Source organism: Saccostrea echinata, unplaced genomic scaffold (genome assembly GCF_033153115.1).
Source record: "Saccostrea echinata isolate AGI-Se365-2 ecotype Australia unplaced genomic scaffold, CSIRO_AGI_Sech_v1 ptg000062l, whole genome shotgun sequence".
Lineage (NCBI taxonomy): Eukaryota > Metazoa > Mollusca > Bivalvia > Ostreida > Ostreidae > Saccostrea > Saccostrea echinata.
The window spans coordinates 4,668,805-4,694,968 of record NW_026889811.1 but is presented as its reverse complement, the minus strand read 5'-3'; the positions used below and the strand labels follow the sequence as shown (position 1 = coordinate 4,694,968).

General features: G+C 33.5%; 1 protein-coding gene across 1 annotated transcript in view; it reads right to left on the bottom strand.

Moving 5' to 3' along the window:
* Positions 1 to 26,164, bottom strand: part of LOC133175392 (uncharacterized) — a 28,954-nt gene that overhangs the window by 533 nt on the left and 2,257 nt on the right. Inside the window, exons 2-12 of the mRNA XM_061310496.1 lie at positions 19,660 to 19,780; positions 18,415 to 18,515; positions 16,028 to 16,169; positions 14,782 to 14,876; positions 14,144 to 14,249; positions 11,632 to 11,716; positions 10,992 to 11,190; positions 1,332 to 1,550; positions 759 to 833; positions 550 to 660; positions 157 to 390 (exon numbers count right to left, since the gene is read on the bottom strand). Of these exons, the coding sequence (XP_061166480.1) occupies positions 157 to 390; positions 550 to 660; positions 759 to 833; positions 1,332 to 1,550; positions 10,992 to 11,190; positions 11,632 to 11,716; positions 14,144 to 14,249; positions 14,782 to 14,876; positions 16,028 to 16,169; positions 18,415 to 18,515; positions 19,660 to 19,780 (1,488 nt within the window). The remainder of the gene's footprint in view (positions 1 to 156; positions 391 to 549; positions 661 to 758; positions 834 to 1,331; positions 1,551 to 10,991; positions 11,191 to 11,631; positions 11,717 to 14,143; positions 14,250 to 14,781; positions 14,877 to 16,027; positions 16,170 to 18,414; positions 18,516 to 19,659; positions 19,781 to 26,164) is intronic.

The following is a 26,164-nucleotide window of genomic DNA, read 5'->3' as shown; positions in this document are numbered from 1 at the left end:
TGAAGTTAATAAATATATCAACTGCCAGGTCACCAATTGAAACACTTAAACATAATGAAGCACAAAACGAAAGTTCGTTGTATTTCTCACATGTGTGGTTACTAAAAACTTACATGTATGATTATAATTAAACTTCATATGTAGTGCAAATTTTACCTGATTGTAATATGAGTTGGCCGCATTGATTGGACACTGGTTATTTGTCATGGAATTGTAAAATGTGACGGGATCGGACGGGAATGCGTCCTTGTTGGTGAACTCACAGCAAGTCGGCGGTATTACTGCCGTGGCTGTGGTATAGCTTCCTCCGGACTGATAGACATAAGTCGTATTCCAGTTCGTCGCAGTGGAATTAAATTCCAAGCCGGACTCAATTCCACAACATTCCAGCTACATGTAGATCGCACCGATATAATACAAATACACAGAATTACTAAAATACATGTATGTAGTGTTAAAGGAAATGTTAAATCTATAACCGTAGTTTAATTCATAAAAAATTGTCTATATTTATATTTTTATTCGTTCTCCTGAATATGCTACACTTACAATGATGAATGCTAGATCTAAAGCCAAGCTGATGGCATCAGAGGTGTCATATGGTCCTTTGTATCTCGTTTCCAACAAGGTATTAAGGTTGCTTTTGGCGTATTTGTCAAACTGCATATAATATAAAAAAGAAAAATTCCATTAAAAATGTATTTAAAAAGAGATTTTTAATAAAATATTTTTATTTTCTACTTTGAAACTGTACTTACATCACTTTTGTAAACGACTGCCAAGATACATGCTGATGCCTCCACAGCGAAAATCAATCCCACGATAATTGAATACTGAAAGTGTTATTATTATACAAAAATATATATCCAGTGATTAAACACAATGAATAAAACAAAATTAAAAAACAACAACAACAACAAAATTCTTTTTTTTTTCTCAAGAATTTCCTAAATTAAGTATTAATAGTTAAAGTTCCAAAGTAAATATATTTCCTTACAAAAATGTTACATGTACATGATCTTTGTTGAGAATTAGTCAATTTAATATTATGATATTGCACTGATATCTAACAGGAAACAAAATGAAAATGGTTATTTTTTTGTTACATATGAGGAATTCTTTGCATAGTAATACTAGAATACATTTTTGTCACCACAACTGTTTCTATAAACATTAAGTATACCACGTTTTCTAGATGCGTCATGGTAGTCGACCCAAAATGTTACAGACACAAAAGAAATGATTCTTAAATTTGGAGAACATATCTGAAGAAAAGAGTTAGGAAGAACACAACACGTGTCTACAATGTACATTATGTTTTTGAAACATACCACAAGAAGCATGCATTTGTTTTTCATGATGGCACCACAGCATCCTAAGAAAGCCACGAAAAAGATGAACCCCCCTCCGGCAATGAGGGCATAAGCAGCTGATTCTAGAAGGGAGGGTACATCTAGACTGCTTGTATCCACACTGCGGGTCAGGACCAAAATTTCATTCTTATCCACCAGGACAAAAATTCCTAAGCCGAGGCATGCTCCTCCAAAAAGCTTTAATGAAGTCATATTTTGTTATAACAAGAGTTTAATGGATTTCATCAAGTTTTAAAATTCTCGAACTTCAATATCAAAGCTTATAATATTTTACCGTTGTTTTATTTTCATTGAAGGGAAAAGTTAAAGGAATATGATACGTAAAATCGTTTTCCTGTGTATGATTTCATTAAATAAAGTGTATTTACCAGAAATATCATGTTGAAAACAACAAGAAAAAACTTCGAACAGCAATCACCACAGCCCATGTTCTTTCTATCTGCATAAAGTCAAATACATGTATAAATATTAAAGCGTATATAGATACAAAAGAAAATTCACATGTTAGGAAAATTCTTGACAGAAAGGGTCAGTGATTTAAACTTATCATTCACTTGGTAAACATAAGTCGTTAATAAACTTTAACAACAGTGTTATAAACGAATCAGTCTATCCGTACATTAGTTTCAAAATAAATATTACCTTGGATTTCAATATAAAAGACAATTTCAAGTTAATATGAAATCACACTCTAAGTTCAACAAACTAGAAATTATTAAGACTTTTAAGAAGAAAAAGGATGTTTTAAACGTCTATGGAAAACCCTTTAATCCATATGTTAATAACTACTCTCGGCCCATAAATTCTTTTTATTTATTTTAAATTGACAGTACATGTACATGTAATATGTTTTATGTAAATTCTGTCTGATTTAATAATAATTGTTCAATCAGTTTTACGAAAATTTCATCCCTATCTCCCGTCTTCTTCATTTATTAATATTCAACCAAAACTGATTATGATTCATCAAAATCATAAAAGATACTAATTATGCGGTCGTAATTAACCTACCTTAATTTCCTCGAGCCACCTCTATACTGTCCCACAGTTAAACCGTAAAGTTTTCAGTGTATAATTTTTGGTATGTGTCGTAAAGGATTAAGGAAGACAATACTGTAGGTACGTAGGAAGCGCCTTTAAAGGGCTAATAGATATAATGGTACTTAACTGGGTGTATCAATATTTTTAGAAAGATTTATAATGTTGAATTTTTTTTCTAGTAATACCTGATAGGTAACAGTGAGCCAGTTTTATTGTCAGGTCATTTAAAAATTTTTTTTCGATTGTGACTGAGAGCTTAAAGCGAAGAGTGTAACACAATGCAAAGTCATGTATTTAATCTACATGTAGTTCATAAATTCATTTTTTTTTTCTAATGCTCCTTTAATGAGTGTTTATAATGTTAATTTTTATGTACGAGGATTGATCCAAAAATAATGTGACAACTGGTATAAATCTTAAAAAATCGAAAAATATCAACAAAAATTCATATACATGTACTTATACCTTTATCTTTTTATTTTTGCCTTTAAATTTCATTCAGATATATGCGCACATCGTTATAGGTTTTGTCTATCGCCACAGTCAAGAATGATACCGAACGTTGTTATGACGTCACTTTTCGGCACTCATTTTCGTCATCCATAAATCTTTTAATCGCTAACATATACATTTATTTATTTTATGTACACTCCGAACTTGTGCTAAATCGTCTAGTTTTAAGCTACATGTATTTCCAAAAAAAAAAAAAAAAAACTTTGCACAGTGCATGCATTCTGTTGTGAATACACATAGAACTAGCGAAGCAGCGGGTTTAAGAAAGTGAAAGGTTATCTTCCATGCATGTTCTTCTTCCAAACATCTGTCCATCCTTTGACTTCTTTTTACACTGGTATTTTTTGCAACTTTTGTATCTTTATAATATTAATTATTTCACTTAATTTGGACGTCAAGTCTGGCGTTAAGTAAGGTATCAACCTTGTCAACATTTACATTGACGAAGAAGAATTTAAAGTGATTGGACGATCAGTCAACCTTTATTGTCACTTGAAGCTGACGTTACATATGATCTACGCAAAAGTAATAGATACAGAAATAATATTTGGATAAAGTTGAAATCGTTTTAAAACTAAAACTTTAAACTTGTGAGAGGTTATGAAGATTTCGCGGATAAAAAGAAAACCAGTGCCGAAATGTAACGTCATAAGGACAACGGTAACATTTTTGCCATGCGGCATATACAAACTTTATTTTTATATGCATATAACTGAATGAAAAAAGGCAATAGTCAAAATAGAAAGGGTATTAATATGTAAAATTTTATTGATAACATTTGATTTTTAAAGATTGTAAAACAATTAAATTTTTGACCTTACTTTTGCATCAAACCAAGTGTATGTGACATGCATACATTGTGTTTTTAAATACCCGGGACGTTTTTTTTTCCGCATGGTATTATACATGTAATTAAGTACAGATGATACAAACAAAAAATAGATGTGTAGACTGGTATATATTTTTGGACCTATTTTGGTTGGAAATGTTTCAAATAATAAATTTCTAGATTATTAAGAAGTTGTAAACTTTCTATGATGTTCAAAATTTTACCTTTCTGCAACAGTCCGTATAAATCTATACAATTTTTTGTCACTTGAATCCTATTGTGAAACTTTGATTGAAAAAAAAAATAAAGTCTATGCAGTTAAACTTATTCATCTTATTTATATAAATATGACTAAAATTGTTATTTTTTTCAATAATTTTCATAAAAGTTTGTTTGTATCACCTGTCCTTAATTTACGCTATATACACTCAGTCTGTCACTTTTCGTGGAAATTTGTAACAGGGCACATGTACTTAAAGCGCGATCAAGGCGAAAAATTGCAATCCAGGAAATCCGCTTATCAATTTAGTGAATTTTAAAATGCTCCATGTTGCATATAAATTGAAGTTGAAACAAAAAATTGGATTAAAGTTAGATACTTCTTCTCTATTCTCCCAAAAGAACACGCAAATATATTTGCCGACTAGCCCAGGAAGCATATCAGGGAGCCGGAAGTTTATTACAGTACATTCAACAACTATAACACATATTAAATAACAATACAAATGTATATATGAATAAACATAACATGGTGTATAACTGATGTGAAACTTGATTGACCAGGATAAGAACCAGAGATAAAAAAAAAACTTAAGGTTTTTGGAGAAAAAAAAACCCTCTGGAAACCTTTGCCCTATAATATACAATAGACTCTAAAAAAAATCTTAAACAAGTACCTAGTATATAATTAAAATTATATTTTAATAATCATGTTTGATGTGTCATCTTTGGAAGACGGGCTATAGAGCTAATTTCTCGTGCTATTCGAACACTTCTCATAGACTCAAAGCACGTGACTCCAATTTCATTGGATAACTTATTTCCGAATCTATGTGACAATTATTTTCTGCTAATCTCCGTACCGCGGAAAATACATGTATTAATTATTATCTTTAAACTGAGATGGAGATATTACCCCGACCGGCATCCTCGAACTTTTTTTTTTATCTTTTGACCAATCTACGGTTATGAGCTACGCAGCGGGCAGGTGCCCCTCTTATTTTAAGTTTCAAGAAAGAACCCACAACTCTCTCTTAGAAATTTTATAAAACTGTCTTAAAACCCTTTATTAAAAACATATTTTTTAAAGAATCTTCTTATTGCACTTAAGGACGTATGCAACGTAGTTTGAACTTTATTGTCTTTTTCCCTGGAGTGGAAGAGTTCCAAATACTTAAAGGAACTGTGTGCTACATTTTACTTTGTTCAACCCTCAAGTGAACACCATTATCAAAGTACAGGGAGTCCCAAAATATATGATACCATTTGAAATAACCGCCAGAAACACATGCCTTGACCAATTTCTTTGATTTTTGTCTCAGTTATTAGTTGAATTAATACAATTTATAGCAGCAACATATTGCGGGAAAATGTCTCGCTTAATTGGAATTGTGATGTCACAAATTTACATCATAATATTGCTAAAAAACTGCCTTTGAATAAAAATGGATTTACCAAAAGAGCGAGCTACCCTCATTTTAAAACTATATTACCAAACCCAGTCTCCAGTTACTGTTATAAGAATATTAAGAAGAGATTTTCCAAAAGAAAAACGAGTTACTAAGCAGCAAATATTAAGAATACTAGTAGTAAGAAAGCTTGAGCAAACAGGATCCATTCAAGACAAGAGACGGAGCAATGGAGGCAGACCAAAGTCAGTGAGGATTTCAGAGATAATTCAACAGGTGCAACAAGTCATAGAGGAAACACCACAAAAATCTGTGAGGAAAGTTTTAAGTGATGTGAGTAACGCTATGTCATCTAACCGATCCAGTGTTCACAGAATTTTAAGATTTGACCTACACTTAAAGCCTTATAGAATATCTGTAATGCAGCACCTTAAGCAAAGTGACATTGACAGCCGTCTTACTTTTGCGAAATGGATGAAGGAGCATGACGATATAGTCAATGACATTTTGTTTTCCGATGAAGCTCATTTCTACTTCAACGGGATAGTAAACAAGAGAAGTTCTCGATACTGGGGTAGCAAAAAACCAAATCTTTATCTGGAGAAACCTGTTCATTTAGAAAAATAACAGTTTGGGCTGCCATGAGCTCTAAAGGGATAATTGGGCCTATTTTCTTTGAAGATGAAGAAGAAGAATCTCAGACTGTTAACAGTACTCGTTATCTGGAACTTTTGAAGAAGTTTCTACCATGTTTAATTCGAAGAGGTTTTAATCCTAAAGAAGACATGGTTCCAACAGGACGGAGCTTCGCCTCACACAACTCGAAATGTTACGGACTGGCTACACGAAGAATTGAATGGAAAGTTCATCTCTTTCAAAACTGCACACATTTGACCTCTTCATTCCCCAGATCTAAGTCCTCTAGATTTCTTTTTATGGGGATACCTAAAAGACAATGTGTACAAACCAGAGCTTGAATCCTTAGCAGAAACCCGGAAGATAACCAACGAGACATGTGCTGCTGTCGTACGGAATCTTATGCAACGTCTCAAATCGACACTACCCAGAAAGGACGTCACGTGGAGCACAAAAAACTGTATCATAGTTCAAACTGTCCTAATATCGTTTTCTTTTTAATGTCTATCGAATTATGTAAATGACAAGAGGTCCAAGGGCCTTGAATCGCTCTACATAAACTGTACAACCTATCACATCTATTTGAAGCCTCTAAGTATCCTGTATATTTAGATAAAGCCTTGAAATTCCAAAGGTAGGTCATCATGACCTATATTTTAGATGAAACACTCTGAGAACTCAAGAAGATTCTAAGCCAATTAGTACCTGAGAGTTGGTCACGGTGACCTACTTATCACTTGTCATTCTCTGAGGACCCAAGATGCAACTAAGTTTGATGATTCTAAGCCAATTAATACCTAAAATATTTTTAAAATTATAACCATAAAATTTCAAAGGTAGGTCACAGTGACCTACTTTTCAGATGACATACTTTGAGGACCCAAGATGCATCAACTGACAAATTAAAGTTTGATGATTCTAAGCCAATAAGTACCTGATATATTTAAATAAAGCCATAAAATTTCAAAAATAGGTCACAGTGACCTCCTTTTCAGTCGACTAACTCTGTCACCCATCTTCTTTAAAAAAGAAAGTTAGGAAAGTTATCGTGGAAATAGATAGTTTGATCTGTTACGAAATCTTCGCATTCATTTGATGTATCGGCTTCCTATGAAATAGGAAAGGGAATAATTTTCCCGAAGCTGCGGACTCAAGATGCATCAACTGAAAAACTTTGATGATTCTAAGCCAATCAGTACCTGAAATATCTAATTAAAGCCATAAATTTTCAAAAGTAGGACATGGTGATCTACTTTTCAGTCGACCTACTCCGAAGACCCAAGATGCATCAACTGACAAAGTTTGATGATTCTTAGCCAGTAAGTACCCGAAATATTTAATTATAGTCAATGACATATAAATTGAAAAGTAGGTCATGGTGACCTACTTTTCAGTTGTCGTACTCCGAGGACCCAAAATGAATCAACTGACAAAGTTTGATGATTCTAAGCCAATTAGTTCCTGAATATTTAATTAAAGCCATAAATTTTCAAAAGTAGGTCATGGTGACCTACTTTTCAGTCGACTTACTCCGAAGACCCAAGATGCATCAACTGACAAAGTTTGATGATTATAAGCCAATAAGTACCCGAAGTATTTAATTATAGTCATATAAATTGAAAAGTAGGTCAAGGTGACCTACTTTTCAGTCTACCTACTCCGAGGACGCAAGATATATCAACTGACAAATTCTGATGATTCTAAGCCAAATAGTACCCGAAAATATTAAATACAGCCATAAAATTTTAAAATTAGGTCACAGTGACCTACTTTTAGGTTGTTGTACTCCGAGGACCCAAGATGCATCAACTGACAAAGTTTGATGATTCTAAGCCAATCAGTAATATTTAATTAAAGCCATAAATTTTTAAATGCACAATGTAGGTCACGGTGACCTACTTTTCAATTTACGTTTTTTGAGGGCCCAAAATACATCAACTTACAAAGTTTTATGATCATAGGCCTTAAAATGTCCAAATTATGGCTCTAAAACGCTTTTAAATCGAATGCCTGCAAAGTTCAAAAGGTAGGTCACTGTACTAGTATGTTTTATGACCCCAAGATGCATAATCTTACAAGATTTAATGATTCTAAACCTCTCAGTATTCAAATAAATGACCTTAACTGTTTTGAAAAAGATGAGTCATAAAATTCAAAAAGTAGATCAAGGTGACCTACTTTTTAGTTGTTGTACTCCGAGGAACCAAGATACATCAACTGACAAAGTTTGAGGATCATAGGCCTTAAATTGTTCAAAATATGCCTCTAAATCATTTTGAAAAAGAATGGCCGCAAAATTTAAAAAGTAGGTCACCGTGACCTACTTTTGAGTCAACATGATATGGGGTCCTTAGATGCATCAACTGACAAGACTTGATGATCCTAGTCCTAATAGTAAGCAAAATGTCAACATTTTAATAAAATGTAACTTTTGGTCAACTTTGAAGTAACCTTGAGACCACGCCCTTTGTCCCAGGGTAAATGCCTGTGCAAATTTTAATCTACAACATATCCTCATCCTATTGTGTAAGTTTGGTGATAATCTGCCCAGTCTGAGTGGTTCTTGAGAAGAAGATTTTTTACATGTAGTGACCAGTACTTTTGTTTCTATTTTCCTAATTATCTCCTCTTGTTTAAGGGTCACAACCCTAGTTTTAGTATAAACAGGAGCCCTTGCGCTAAGGATATCCTGACAGATTTGACAAGGGGTTCTTGACTTATGGCCCATATTCTAAAATGTTTACGCACACCGCACAAATGGCCATAGCATTAGCTCTTTGAACCTTTGGCTCAGAAGAGCTAAAAATGGACAATATACATCTAGTTTACAATGTATTTGTTTTAATTCAATATTCATTAAACTGTGTTTTATTCAAACAAGAAATGGTATCATATATTCTGGGACATCCTGTATATCGTTCTGCATTTGAATTTTATATAATGATTTTTATTTCCAGATAAACATTCAGTACCAATATAAAAGCAACATTTTGTAAATAAAAAAATAACCATGCACAATTTCTCCAATAAACAACTTAATTTTTTAAACTCAAATTATATTTTAAAATGATACTTAATAACTTCATTATTTCAAATTAGCATCTCGTTATACCAATCAAATATGTAATTGGTACAATATTAAATCAAATCAGAATTTCGAATCACACTCATTGGAAGTGTATGTTGTGAAACGGAGATTTTTTTAACATCCAAGATGCACTGAATATTAATTCAAACTTATCATTTACAATGATAGTAAATAATAAACAAAAAGCATTAACAATTGATATACATGACAAAAAGCATCCATCTGTATTCATTTAAATCCTTTATTCAAAATAAAAATATATTACACATAAAAATATTTGAATTGTGACAGCCATGGTTTAAAACTGTATAAATCTCAAATCAAGTTGCACATGGTTTAGCTGTTTTAAAAAATACACATTTTTCAATACATTTACGATTTTAGTTAAGTATAAAATAAAGCTACCTGGAGATAAGCTGACATGTTGTACTCTTGAAAGCTTAATATATTTCTTTTTATCAACAACTGTTATGTTCCTTACAGTTACAAAGGTACTCTGAGCAATTTCTAAATAAATAAAGATAACTATGGACATTTTAGATAGCAGCATGTCTTTGTGGAATGTGGATTTTTAGAAAAATGTAAAAAAGTAAATATACATATCCAAATATGACAATGTGAGGATAAATTATATTCAATATGATGTGAAAAAAACTTGGTTATAATTTAATGTACTTAAGTACACACCGTGTTGCTTGGCAATGGCATCTTCATATTGCAATATACCCCTGATGATCCGTGAAATAGATTTTTAAAAGCTCTTTCAAACAATTATTATATAATTATTTTTTCTTATAAATCACACGTAATTAATGTCACTTACACACTTAGGGATTTAGAGTTGTACAAAATGATGGTGATTATGAACATACAAGTAAAACGTATACATAAAAATATTTAAATATAAATCATAATTATGAAGAGCCAATCTGAAAAGCTCATATCACAGATCCAACTTCGATCCATGTTTCTACGTCTTTCTGCTCTACAGCATAAGGTCAAACATCACTTCCTCTCTGCACGGTCGTGCGCATCTGTATGCGCATTCATATGTGTGATTTTCCATTTCTTCATCCAAGGACCTTGAATTGTGGTGTCAAATTCTTCATCAACTATCACCTGTTCAAAAAGAATCAGTTATAGTTAGAAAGTTAACAACACAGTTCAGATTTTTAGAAGTTTTGTCTTTCAATAGTCTGTGAGAATTGTTTGTAGTCTGTTCAAATATAAGGCTTTTGTGTATATTATATATTATATTATATTATATAAATTACATGAATGTTTACCATGGACTTTTGCTACAGTTTCACTAATAAATTATATTGTATGCATTTACTTTGGTAACATGTATCTTTAAGTTAGTTCTCTATTTCCTTCAAGCCCATACCAAACTTAAAAAAGAAGTTTCTTGATTTATTGTAACACTTATCTCAAAATTAAAAAAAAAATCATTATACCAGATCTTTCATTTTACTTCCTAGTCGGTCTGTAGCATACTTGATAATGTTGTTTGCTATTCAAAACTTCAACGTCTTGAAGACTACACTCTCTTTAAAACTCAGCAAAATTAATACTTGTTTGTTTGTTTGTTTTTAATCTTCGAAAATTTTTCACTCATATTGTGACGCCACCACTTGGTGGTGGAGGGCTGCAAATTTAGACCTGTACTCGGCATTGAGCAGTGAGGGATCTTTTTCGTGTCAGCACCTACAGTGACACTGGGCCTCAGTTGATACGGCCTCATCCGAAGGACCGGTCTCCACGGCACAGAGTGGATTCAAACCCGTGACGTAAGGATCAACTCCTTACTCCGCGACTCCATAGCAAACGCTCAATCACTGAGCCACGCGGGCGACAAATCAATTGAGCAAATTTGTACTAACATCAACAAAGCCTTCTACGGATTTCTTTTGTACAATGGTTCTGTCCACGGACTCGAATTTCTCCCAGTCTCGCTCAACGTTTTTGCCGTCTTTGCGCAGAACAAGTCCGTCCTTTAGGTTAAACAACCCATATGGCTGGTCAGGTCGTTGCCATCGGAGATCAAGTGCCCACCGAATTTGATTAGAAATGTTAGGAAGACTGAAATATGAATACAGAAGCTTAGAAATAAAGAATTCAACAACTTATACATAAATATCAATATAGTTAAATATATAAATTATTACTGTATGCAAGTGTACTTTTGATATTTAGTTTACTTGATTTCTTGATCCTGTTAATTGCAGATGACATCAGTTTTCCTGAGACACACATATTTGTAGCATCATGACTTTTTTTAAGTCTCTCATTTTCAATGAAAACAGTTTGCATGTCCCATTCATTGATTTACCTTTGATGTGCGTGTATATTATAAAGCATTAATGAAACAATTTTTCTTACTTTGAAATCGTGTTTCATTTAATTCGTAAGCAATTTTCCTTACTTTGAAATCGTGTTTCGATTAATTCATGCTCTTTCAGCTTCTCAACTACGCGTTTCTTTGCAAACAAAACTGACTTTCAACCTACGTATATTACTTACCTACGATGAGGAGTCAGGTTATTAAACAGAAGCATCCCTCCGTATGGCACCGGACATGTAATGACGTCATTCTCCAGGTCCACTCCTTAATTTAACAAAATATCTGTCAAAATTGATTTATTTTTTTTTCCTGGTACAAGATTGAGATCGACATTAACACGATTTTCCACCCTTTACAGTCAGAAAAATATTTATTTATTTGTTTCCTACGACTCAGAATGACATACGTTGTCAACGCTGGACTAATTTAATTCCTAGCAGGGCATTGACATTTGAACTTTTCATATTCTGAACACTAAAACTGATCAAATAATGCATAAGAAGGTTGTTTCGAATCAATTCCAAAAATATAATTTAGAATTAATTAGGAGTATAGAAATTTGAATAAATCACCATGACCTCTAATTTATCCAAGATAAGGGGTATGAACAAGGGGCCTATATCATTTACATTATTCCAATGACCTACTGTGATACCAATATCCCTTCCCCCTCCCCAAGAGAAACAGTAACAAACCTCAGTAACGAATTAAAAATGCATCTTAAGGAAGAGATTAAGAAAAGTACATATGTATCAATTTTGTTTTCCAAATGATATTCACAATGTTCCCAAAATGCATTGTTTAAGAAACGTTTACTGAACCTGTATTCCTAGTACTCGTATTTGAACAATTATAGTTAACTTACAAATTAAAAAAAGATCATGGGAATCATCTTTACATGAAAAGACTACAAATATTAAACTACAATACATACAAAGGTTGATAGAAAAGTTCGCGGACAAGTTCTATTGTGAGCGCGGTATTTCCATGAAACCGGTTAAGCTCTCCAGATAAAAATTTTACCTATTTTCCAATAAATATACAAAGATTTGGTGTTTTCCGGTAATCCTTAAAAAATATACAGCTATATTATTTTGATAAAACATGCTTCACGGAGCATGCTACTTTTTCGCACGTTTACATTACATAGACTTTTTATTGAAATTAAAAATTGCACAGCTGTATCGCAGAAAGAATTATGATATTTTACCTGTCGCTAAAGTATTCATGAAACGTCACTTGCCGAAATTTTGAATTAAATTGGATGGTGTATGACTGTTTTATAGCCATTCAAAAATAATCAACGCGTAAAAACAAAGCCAAGAATGGGAACGTCATGGAACACCGAGCTGCTAAAAACTTATGTTTGCAGACAGGAAAATGTCTGAAATAGACTAAAATGCTTGTAGATGCTGCTGGAAATTGCCTGTACACGTACAAAGGACAAAAGTATTCAAAATGTAGTAGCTTTATAAGAATGGAAGGATTAACATTTTTAATGATCAACTCCATCGATACCTCAATACCCCACTTATCGCATAGACGTTGCATCTGTGGATTTTGCATTGTTTCCATACCTGATCTCTTACCTGCATAGACTATTATTTTAAGATCTCACTAATATCCATATCATCATAAAAGACATTATAGAAGAAAAGTAACATGTTTTGATATAGATATTTTTACTTTCAAGTAGAAAAAAGACAAGAAAAGTCGTAAGAAATGAAAGATATTTAGAACTATGAAAAAGCTTAACGGGTTTGAAATCTGATTGTCACGTCACTTAACGTCAAGTGATTGCTCCGTGAATCCTATGACCGCATAGTAAAAATTGTTGTAAATTTTCAAAATTTTTGTAAATGGACCTGATTTTTTACATACTAATAAACAAAAGATAGGAATTTAATCAGATATAAGTCATACTTCACAGTACACAATAGATTTTCCGTAAATCAATGTGTCCGCGAACTTTTCTAACAACCCTCGTACATAAAAAAGTTTTTTTTCCACTTGCAAGACGGCTAGAAGTCTCTTTTTCTTCCCAAGTACATTTCATATATAACTATAGAAGATACTGATAGACAAGTATATATCTATTTTAGTTGCATAAATAATTCTATTGTTACAACGTACATGTACTTCAAAATATGGGCCAAGATCTTCAATATAATGAACTCCGATAAACACTGGCATTCACATTTAAATAAATCATAATCTAAACAGATGACTTCTGGTGATCTTTCACTACACACAGCATCCAATTCTTTATTTCTCTAAGAAACACTGTGAAATAATAATAATAATAATAAAAAAAACACCGTCTAAATTTATTTTACATGTATTTCAAATTCCAAAAGCGTAAACATTTTTTTTTTAAAATGTGTGAAAAATCACGAATTAGTCTATCCTTTTTTTTTATTTAAAAAAATCTATATGTGTGAAGAGAGTGACCGATCATTAAACTAACGTAGGCAACTTTAAGAATTATCAAAAACACAAGAGTTGAAAAAAATCGATTTCTAAATAAGAAAAAATAGCATTGTAAACACTGTAAAACTTTTTTGGGTTAAATATCATTGACTTTGCTTTTTTCCCCCCATACTTTTTACAATGGATCTACTAAAGTCCCAATGTGAAAAGAATTGATAACTTTCGATTAAATTTTTACTGCATGTATCAAATTTCACAAACCTAGCGTTTTCTGCATTTCTTCCTCTTCAAGCATAACATACCAGGTGTTTCCCCAGCAACACTGATGCGTTGCTACTTTCCCAGAGCGGTGACCCCTTTTAGCCACCTTAAGAACAAGGTAAACACCATTAATTTTGCTAATAAATATGACAAATAATATGGCTGAAATATTGCCGACTCGGCGTTAAACAATAATAATCAATCACAATAAAATCCGGAAAGATGTGTCAAATCAATGCTGAGAATTTTATGATCCTGATGATTTTTTTTTTACATCTCGAGTTATTCTCCCACCACCTCATGTACATCTTTAATTACTTTTTACATTATAGTTCATCTGTTATAAAAGAAATTAGATTTCATTTTATTTACCAGCATAAAAATCAGATTATAAGGTATGGCAGCAAAAAAATAATTTGTGTCTTCTTGTATCTTTTTGACCAAAGAGAGAATCTTCAATCATAGAATGAACTTAATACGAATGTTCAATATGAAATTCATAAAAAAATGTTTTTAAAACATTTCCTTGTGAATGTTACAGAAAATCAGAAGCTAACATGTTGTTTTGCAATCATATTATTTAAGAATTTAGTGCATTTTTTAATAGTTTATTACAATTCAATTACTCCTAAACATACTTGCATTCCTCCATTGAAATCATCGGTGTTAAGTAAAGGTATCCAAGCCGTGGGTATCATAACTTTGTATGACTGATTGTCAAAATATCCACTATCTAGAATTCCAAAAAAAAAAATCAGCTTGAAAGTGAGAATGCAATGTAGATTAAAATATATTAACAGAAATATATATATACTTAATGACAATGTAAGCATGATCACAGAGGTTGTACATGTTTACCTATACTTGTAAATGTGTATCGAGCTTTCAGATACAAAAAATCAACACAACAGTGATAAAGAGCTCTTAAAGGTGTGAACGTTCTTTTTTGTGTTTCTGAAAATCTCTACATTTTTTGAATAAACCACCAAGCAAGCTAACTTTTTTTTTATGATTGAATAATTCCCATCTCTCTGATTGGCTGAGATCCAACACTGTAGAAAAAAATACGTTATGTTCACCTGCACGTAACCTTCCAGGTGAACATTATAAGGATTTATTTTTCCTACATGGGACTTCAAATAGATTGGGAAATTCTAAATTGAAAAGAAATAGTTTTGGAAAGTCATTTCACTTGCACCCTTCTTCCACACAATTAACATAACATTCAGGCACAAAGAATGGGTGGGGATGCAGGGGGTATGTCCCCTTCCACACACTTTTTTCTTCGCATAATTTTTTTACATTTACTTTAGTATTTCATTGAAAGGGTGCCCCCTTCAATTAATCCACCCTAACATCCCCTTACCCCCCCCACCCCAATTAATAAAATTTGGAATTTGTAGAAATTTCTTCGAGGGGCAGTGGGCTACTGAAAGATTTTTTTCTGATGTTTTCAATTTTTTTTCTTATAATGTCCCCCCCCCCCCCCCCAGAAAATTTATCCTACTTGTACTGTTTGACATTTATTTTTTCTACACCGCACCTTTACCAGATTAAATAATTCCAACAAAATTAGAAGTGGTTATATCTATTTTATACCCGCTTCTCTCATGGCGTTTGGTTACAGCTTCAGCAAATGTCTAGACAAGACAGTATGGATTGTTTTACGAGTTTGTATCATTTTATTTTGAATTATACAATAAAACAATTACTGTATAGCTGTTTTTTTTTCAGTTAATACGATGATTTTTCCACCTTCGAAGTATATACATGTAGTATTCACCTCACACGTTGAATATTGTACTCCTCAGTTATCTAAATCATCGTATTGACCTCAAAACAGCAATAATCATATAATATCCTCTATATCTACAGATGGCTGACCTTGATGCCAGGGTACGATAGTTGCATTATTTTTCGGTGTCTTCGTCCTCAGATTCCACACCGGTGACGTTGCAATATCTGGACCAATCAGTTGCTCGATGACATTTAATAATCTATCATTTGACCAGAGGTCTCTGAAAGCCTGGAATTAAAATCAATTATTTGGACAGTTTGTGATACAAATTAAGGTCTAGTTTATCAGAAACTAACCTAATTAGAGAGACGATGTATTTCGATGTAACCATAACCACGAGCTGTACATTAACTTCGGTTCGAATTTCCTTTCTTAACGAGTAACGCTATTCAGCGTTCTCACACAACGTCTACATTCGAAACCCTGTATTTTAATGTAAAACCCTTGTAAGTATTTTAGAATATACGTTACTCACGTCTTTTCTTCAGGATCTATCGTATTTTTTTTCAATAAATCTGCCACGCATAGCAAACATGATTTCATTATGGGCGCCGCCATTTAAGCGTACCAAAAATTGCTACAGAGTGATTTCATTGGTCAAGGTAAATCTGGCGTCACTTAATAAATATTCAATGATTCAGTCGCGAGAACGAGAGACTTTGGTAGGAGGCAGCCACGGGTTTGTGGAAATAGAATGGACACAAAACCCGTGGCCTGCGACGATGTGGATATCTTTTACCAACAGATACCTAATTATGTAATCATAAAATTGTAGATGCAGAAAGAAATTGTGGTATTTCTGGTATGAAAAAACCAGTCAAATAATTGATGCATTTTTACTACATATTCAACAGAGCCCTGTTCTAACACCAGAACCCCTGACCCTGGGGGCATGAATTTTACAATTTTTGGAAGAGCCTCCCTTGCTCATTATAACAATGCAAGAACATGAAGTTGTCTGCATAATGCTCAGGAGCAGAAAAAGATTTTCAGAGTATTAATGCATTTTCACAACATGTACATCATCAATAGAACCTCTACCTAACACCAAGATTCCTGACCCAGATATACAAATTTGGAAGATGTACCCTTGCTCATCATAAGTTCATAACCATGCACTTAGTTTGTCTGCTTAATTCAAAAGAGCAAAGAAAATTTTCATATCTTTAAATGAATTTTCACTATATAATCAATAGAGCCCCACCCTAACCCAAGAACCTCTAACCCAGGGGCCATGGATTTCAAAATTTTGTTAGAGGGTTCATGCTTATTATAGTCATTCCAGCAGTTTGACTTCTTGATGCCCAGATGTAAATAAGATTTTCATATCTTTAAATGCATTTTCACTATATAATCAATAGAGATCCACCCTAACTCAAGAACCTCTTACCCAGGGGCCATGGATTTCAAAATTTTGTTAGAGGGCTCAATGCTTTTTATAGTCATTCTAGCAGTTTGACTTCTTGATGCCCAGGAGTAAATAAGATTTTAAAAGAATGAGCTAATTTTTCATGGTTTTGGTCCCATCCCTCGGGTCCTTGGAAGGCAGAGACCAGGAAATTGATCATTTGTATTACCCTTTGCCCATAGATGCTACATGTACAAACCAAAACTGTTTGAAATTTGTTCAGCGGTTCCAGAGAAGAAACTGAAAATGTTCAAATGTTAACGATTGACTGACGACGTACGATGGTCGACACACGTCAACGGACAAAAATAAATAATAATTCAAACGTTACCTGAGTGACTCATGTGACCTAAAAATATGTGATATTCTAAAGAATAACAGGACCACAAAGTCTCAAATTCATAAGTAAGCATCTTCATATTCTGTTTTATAAATTTTAGTGTTCAATCTATGACCCAAGAGGGACAAGTTTATACAGTGGGTCTAAATTCAAATTTAGCCAGTCAACTTGCAAGAATGTATATAGTTGAGCTTATAAATAGGCTGCATGTTATCCAGAGCAAGTTAAATTCTTATTTGAATAGTTTCATGTCAAGTACACGTAATTTGCATGAATTATAATTAGGTACATGCAAGCATAAATGTTGCATATTGGCAATAAATTAGCTGCATCTTGTGTTTTAGCTGTCCCAATGGGATTTATTTGATTTCATAAAAATTTCACTACTTTTCATCCCATCACGCGACTTAGTAACAACCACGTGATCTATTAAGTCCATCAGCTTTAGTTACAAGTGTATTGGATTTTGTTACTCGATCTGTAGTTACTGGTGTCAAAACAATTAAGACTTCTGCGTCATAGAAAAGCTTTCGTTTCAAAGTTTTCGTCAGTATTTACTAATAAAAGTACATATATTATAGTACGCATGACAAATCTTCTGGTACAACTTTTGCTATTGTCGACGACAAACATTTTGTCGTCAATATATTTTGCAACTGATTGTTAAATACATGTATATGTAATCATATTATTACAGATTGATAAGTCGCTTAACGATTCCATACCTGTGGGAGCTTGCCCATCTTGTGTAAAAGAATGTTGGCTCCTGGAAATTCTGCCTCTATTTTCGTAAGTCGTTCAAAAAATCCGCATTCTTTATACAATTCTACAAGGAAATTGAAATAGTCAGTAAAAAAAATAAATAGGTGTCAAATTGTTGATGTAAGGCCTGTGTTACAGACAGACTCACAGCTTGCCTTATTAGTCTTTCTGTACTTTTAAGGTGGGGGCGGGGCTGGGTGGTTACCCAAATTACCTAAAAGATCCCCCTAAAGATATGAAATTTGCTTTTTCTAGCCATAATTTATAATTATTTAGTAAAGAAAAACCATGTTCCAGCTATAATATTTAAGCAAGTTCTTATACTTTTATACAAATCTGCACCTTTCCAGGAGGTTCAATAGTCTAAAAATGGCCATGGCCATCCATCCTTCTTAAATGAACTAGAGGTACTGTGAGCACTAAGCGTACAAAATGATACCCCCGCCTCCCATATAATATGATTATAATGGCAAAGACCATGTTTAGCTACGGGAGATCCGAAGTAAGTCATTTAGTGTCCGATCAAAAAATAAAATAGGGGGTGCACAATGGCAATATGAAATAAAGATTCTGTGAAAGTATCATTAAATTTTATTCCGTGGTATAGGAGGAGTTGCGGATAAGAGATGGATATCCCTCAATATTATAGAAAGAATGGCAGTGTCTATGTTTTGCTATAATTATTGGAAACCCGAAATATTTGTCCAATCAAAAAATAAAATAGGAGGTACACAATGGTACTATGTAATAAAGATTCTGTGAGAGTCTCATTAAATTTCAATCATTGGTATAAGAGAAGTTGCCGATAAGAGATGGGTACCCCAAAGCGTAACGGACGGACGTACAGCATGACGGACGAACGGATACCCCCTTCGCTATATACCCCCACTTTTCAAGCGGGGGTATAAAAATAGATGTGTTTGTAAGTAATGTTTGGTTGATCTTGTTTATTCTCATTTTTTACACATTATTCTTGCTGGAAAAGGAGGGGGTTCTTCTCATTTAAAACAATTATAAAAATTGAACATACCTTGTATACATATTTAAGACAAACATGCATTCTAATACATTGCAAATCCATCTCTTTATATGTTGTTCTTTGATTTGGTAAGCAAAGAAGAATAAAAATCAAAACTATATACAAAACTGTCTGTACGATCCCTAGTGGTGTATTTATTGTATTATCTTATCAATCCTTACAGACTTACTTTTAATCTTGCCAGCATCATAAAGTTTTTTAGCAAGTCCATCTACCAAATCATTAATAGCTTCTCTCACTGGATCCAATTCCTTTTCAGTGTCGAAAAAATCCTCTACCAGAATATAACCCTACAAAGAAAACACATAGCATATACATTTCTTTGAACGAAGCTGCTGCAGACAGTGGCTATGTATCAAAATCTTCATTTGGCCATATTTGGAGTTTTTTTGCATTAGAATTTAAAATTTCATATTTTTAATTATCAAATAATTAAATGTTTTTTTTTAAATACAGTAGAATCTTTAAGTATTCAAAAATATATAAGAAAGTTAAATAACCGATTCATTAAATATTAATTTGATGTACATAAGAAATTTTCACGTACGAGTGTATATATAAGATAGTAATTTTTGCAAATCATGAAAACTTAATTTGATATGTATGATAAATTGACGATTATAATTTGATAAATATGTGTAAGAAAATACATGTGCATAAAAGCAAGTACTGTGCAAATAAAACAGTCAAAAATCTCCCCTCTTTGTATTAAAAAAAAACCTTTATGAGAAATGGCTCAGATAACGGATCGAGGTTCAAGAAATTATTACAGAATAGACATCACTTTTCCATTGATTACCCGCTACTTTACAATATCTGATGTTGCGATTTGGCCTATATTAATTATACAAGAATATATATCTTATGCAGTTTAACATAACTTAGTGGATTGTAAGTACACGGTTTAGGAATGGTTGTACTTCATGTCTGATTTACTTTCAGCCTAACCTATTTTAAGGTTTGAGCTAGTACATTATTTTAGAAGTATATAGCGCAGTTTTACGTTCACTAGAAAATTAAACGTTGTGGATTACCGTCAATGTACTGATCATAGCTCAGTACCGTACAAATTACAAAACGCAGGAGGGGGGTGCTCCCCAGATAATTTTCAAACAAATAACTATCATTCAATAGAAAACGAACTTTATCAACGGTTATGCCCCCTCATTAACAACGTCTGGTGATTTTTTTTTTTTTTTTGTCAGCGTGTGTCAAAGAATCCCCCTTACTGAAATGTCTTCCTTGTACTTAGTAGTAGCAAACCTGTAGTATATATACTCGTATTAAGTACATGTATATTTTTTGACAAGGACAGATTCGAATAAGGTATCACTTAAACCCTATCAGAGGGGGCGGGGCATTTTGAAGTCAAAAGGTAAAAATAGTAGTCGCTAAGAAGACCCCATCCTTAGAGTACGAAAACATCACGAAAACTTTACAACGGTACATTTATAATAATGATCAGAAGATTTAAAATCTCAGGTGAACAAAACAAACTGTGACGCATTTACTTTACAGTACATTCACTTCTTTGTATCATATCACTTACTCAATGTGAAACAAACGTATCTTATTTCAGGGGAATTATATACTTTTATTTTTAGGTCAAGAATGAGACATTCCTCATATTGTCTCAAATAATATATAATAAATAATACTTTGTGTACCATGAGTGAAAAAAGTCGGGAATTTAACTCTATTCATTTTATGAATAGGGTTACGTTACTTATGTAGCTTACTTGTATTTCCACGTACATTTGTGTGTGTACACGTATGTTCCATATAATCACATGCAGTACTTTAAATCCACATCACCGAAAAGTATTATATATACCTGAAATTATATACATACATGCACAAGGAAAGAACCACACCCTTATGAACCCCTGGGAAGCCATGGGGTAGAGAATCGAATAGTGGAAACCTTGCTGCACATTTACATGAAATAGTCAATCACATACATGTATACTCTACAAGGATACCTGAACTTATTCAGGATAGTGGTACTGGTACATAAAAAGGGGGGCAACATTCCGGACTTGTAAAGAATAATTTTTTTTAATCTATCCTAATTATTAATTAACTGCATTGCGAAATCATGTCTTCATAATTTTTTTTCTCAATTATATGGGAAGGAGGTTGGGGTGGATATTACTAAAAAAACTTAAATAAAAAACCCCACAAAAATGTAGGTATCAAAGGGTGATATATTGCAACTTTTTATCAACACACAAACCCTTACATGCTGGTGTTCCTCAGGGCTCAGTTTTAGGACCACTTTTGTTTTGTTTTTAATTTATGTGAATAATGTTGCTAATGATATGGTTACTTTTTGTAAGCTTTTTTCTGATGATAATTCTTTGCAGCATAAATATGATAATTATTGAAAGAGACCTAAAGAAAGATCTAAATGCACCTGGAACTTTGATATAACAAGAGGCCCACTGGCCTTAACGGTCACCTGAGTACAATACAACAATTTAGAGGATCCATAAACTGATAAATGAAGCTTTAAATGTTGCCCAAAAGCAAGAAAAATAGTATGATGAGCATCAACAAAATAATTAGTATAGCATCTATCTGTCCCCCATTTAACACTATTACCATGCAGACTATTAACAAAATGTCTATTTTTAATCCCAAATTACTACTTCTCACATTGGTCTCTGATAAAAATACCCTTGCATACTAAAACTTTTACTCTGTCTGCCTCGAATATGCCCAGAAGCATAGAAGATTTTCAAAGAAATGCATGTTCACTATATAATTAAATAAATAAAGCCCCCCTCCCCCTTACACCAGAACATCTTACCCAGGAGCCATGAACTCACAATTCTGGAAGAAGCACTTTGCTCATCATAACTATACACTTGTTTTCTTTGCTTTATTACCAGTAGTAGAAAAAATATTTTGAAATAAATTATGCATTTTCACTATAAAATCAATAGAGCCCCCCCCCTTCACCAGAACCCTGACCCAGGGGCCATGATTTTCACAATTTTGGAAGAGGCATTCTTCCTTAAGTTATCATAACCATGCACTTTCTTTATTTGAATAATACCCAGGAGCAGAGAAGAAGATTTTGAAAGAATTTATGCATTTTCCCTATAAAATCAATAGAGCCCCGCCCTAACAGCAGAACCCTTCACCCAGGGGCCACGAAATTCACAATTTCTGAGGAGGCAGCCATGCTCATCATATCTATGTTCTTAGTTTATTTAATATCCAGGAGAGAGAAGATTTTCAAAGAAACTAGTGCTAATTGTAACGGGAACCGTTACAGATGTTCCCCAAACGGCTCCCCAATCTCTTATGATGCCCCATTCCCTACATGCTTCAATAAATTAGACAATACTTTTGTAATATAGATGGACACCTTATTTTTAAGGGTATTTCATTGGAAAACTACTCCGATATTGCCATATGGGTATTAGCCAATCAAATTTCAGCGCATGTGCTTGCACATGTTTTCTACATTTTTCACATTAATTTTCTTATAGTGTCTCACAATACATACATTTGTATTAAATATTAAAGAATTTCATTGAAAAATAAGAGAGGTGTAACCCTTTAAGTATTAGCCAATCAGAATTCAGCATACGCACATGCATGGCCTTGCATTCAATTTTGATAGTATCATAATGTAGGAGCTCTATGTGCTTATCCATGTCGTAAATTTCATCCTGTTTTGTTGAAAACCAAGGGAGTTATAGACATTTAAAGTTTCAACCAATCAGATTGCAGCACACCTGCATGCGCGTGTTTTCAAGAAATTTCCAATATTGTAGCACCTTATAATATATACTTATATTCTTAATTTCAAAGTATTTTGTCCAAAAACAAGGAAATTATTGAGATTTTTGTATCAGCCAATCAGAGAAGAGCGCACGTGTATGCGCGTGAGTTTCACGCTAATTTTACCATGTTATCTTGTTTACACTACTAATATATCTTTATATTTTGAGTTTCAAAGCAATTCATCAAGAAATATAAAAGTTACGGCTTCATCAAGTATATCAGTCATTTCACTCATTGCACGCGCGCGCACGCGCATGCATGTGCGCGCAAAATGACCTTTGTTCCGAACACCTACACAACATGCCTATTAACCCTAAAAAGGTTTCATGTCAATCGGATGAGTGGTTCTATGAGAACACTCCCGGACAAAAAAGTACCGGAGAAGAAAGTAGAAAAAAAGAATAATAATAATAATAATAATAATAATAAGAAACAGAGTAAAAACAATATGTTCCCAAACTTCGTTTGGGGAACATAATAATGCATTTTCACTATATATATCAATTGAGCACCACCCCGACACCAACATCCTGACCCAGGGGCCATGAAATTCACAATTTTGGAAGAGGCAACCATGCTCATCATAACTATGCACTAAGTTAGTTTATTTAATAGCCAGGAACAGAGAAGAAGATTTTGAAAGATTTAATGCAAATAATCAATAGAGCCCCACTCTAACACCTGAACCCCTGACCCTGGGGCCATGAAATTCACAATTTCTGAAAAGGCAGCCATGCTCATCATATCTATGTTCTTAGTTAGTTTATTTAATACCCAGGAGCAGAGAAGAAGATTTTCAAAGAATTAATGTATTTTCACTATATAATCAATAGAGCCCCACCCTAACACCAGAACCCCTGACCCTGGGGCCCATGAAATTCACAATTTTGGAAGAGGCACACTTGCTCATCATAACTTTGTACTTACATGTAGTTACTTAATTTAATACCCAGGAGCAGAGAAGAAGATTTTCAAAGAATTAATGCATTTTCACTATATAGTCAATAGAGCCCCACCCTAACACCAGAACCCCTGACCCTGGGGCCATGAAATTCACAATTTTGGAAGAGGCACTCTTGCTCATCATAACTATATACTTTGTATAGTTTATTTAATACCCAGGAACAGAGAAGAAGATTTTCAAAGAATTAATGTATTTTCACTATACATGTATAATCAATAGAGCACCGCCCTAACACCAGGACCCCTGACCCTGGGGCCATGAAATTCACAATTTTGGAAGAGGCACTCTTGCCCTTCATAACTATGTACTTAATTTGTTTATTTGATACCTAGGAGCAGAGAAGAAGATTTTCAAAGAAATAATGCACTTTCACTATATGATCTATATAGCCCCACCCTAGCACCGGAACCCCTGACCCTGGGGCCATGAATTTCATAATTTTGGTAGAGGGTTCAATGCTTATTACTATCATGCCAACAGTTTGACTGCTTGATGTCCAGGAGTAAAGAAGAAGATTTTAAAGATTGCATTAATTTTGGTGGTTTTAGCCCCACCTCTCAGGCCCCACGGGGGCAGGGACCATGAAATTCATAATTTTTGTTCCCCTTCACCCATAGATGCTATATACCAAATTTGGTTGAAATTGGTTAAGCGGTTCTGGAGAAGAAGTTAAAAATGTTCAAAAGTTAACGCACGACGGACGACGCACGCCGACGGACGAAAACGGATAGCAATAAGTCACCTGAGTGACTCAGGTGACCTAAAAAATGGTTATTGAAATTTATTCCTCTAAAACCAAAGCAATGTTGTTTAGTACAAAGAAAAACATAGAATATCCTAAACTTCTTTTTCAACAATGCGAACTGAACTTCATCTCTGAACACAAACACCTCGGAGTACTATTTTCACATGACGCTAGCTGGTCAACCCATATTGAAAATGTACTGTCTAAGGCCTACAAAAAATTAGCTCTTTTGAAAAAATTCAAATTTAAAGTAAGTTGAAAAACTCTCTCACTCATGTATACGTCATTCATAAGACCGCAACTTGAATAATTATGCTTCCGTGGTATGGGGATGCTGTCAGTATAGTTATAACGATAAGTTAGAAAACCTGCAACTTTATGCTGTTCGAATTGTAACAGGTTTAACAATAGCTTCCCAAGATTCACTATACTTTGAAACGGGATAGGAACCTCTGTTAGGGTTAATGTACGAGTAGAGCTCCATTCTTTAAGAGAAATGGAGCCGATGCCCCGAAGTGGCCGAGGCCCATTGCTTTTAAGGAATGGAGCGCCACGAGTATATTAACCCGCTTAAAATCCACTGTTCTAAATGCTTGTAATTATTGTTTGTGTTAATATATAATTAAAAAATATTAAATATATAAAATATACACAATAAATATAAATTTAACATACTGTAAGGTGAGTAAAGTGTTTTAAAGAAATTCTCAAAGGAGATGGGTTAACAAGGCGCGCATAATGCCTATAGCTTCAGATATATCAAAATCATAATCAGTTTGTGAATTTAGTATTTAGAGTAAAGTTTTCATTATTGAAATTAATGAAATTATGATTAAAAAAAACTTTTCTGGGGAAAATTTTATCGGCAAAAATTTAATTCTAGAAGGGGGGGGGGTAAAAAATTGGCGAGTCAGAACATGCCTTCATCTGACAAAATATATTTTATTTCTAGGATGACAAGAGCTATTTTCTTTAGTTTTGTCTTCACTGAAAAATGTTTGACAATTAAAAACGGGGAGAGGTTGTCCAAACTAAAAAAAAAAAACTTCCCTTTTTTATTTCCAAGATAGTACAGCCCCCCCCCCCTCCCCACACACACACACACGCATGCACATACCAAACAGGAATCAAATGTTTGTCCCTCTTTATTTCTTTAATAACACTGGA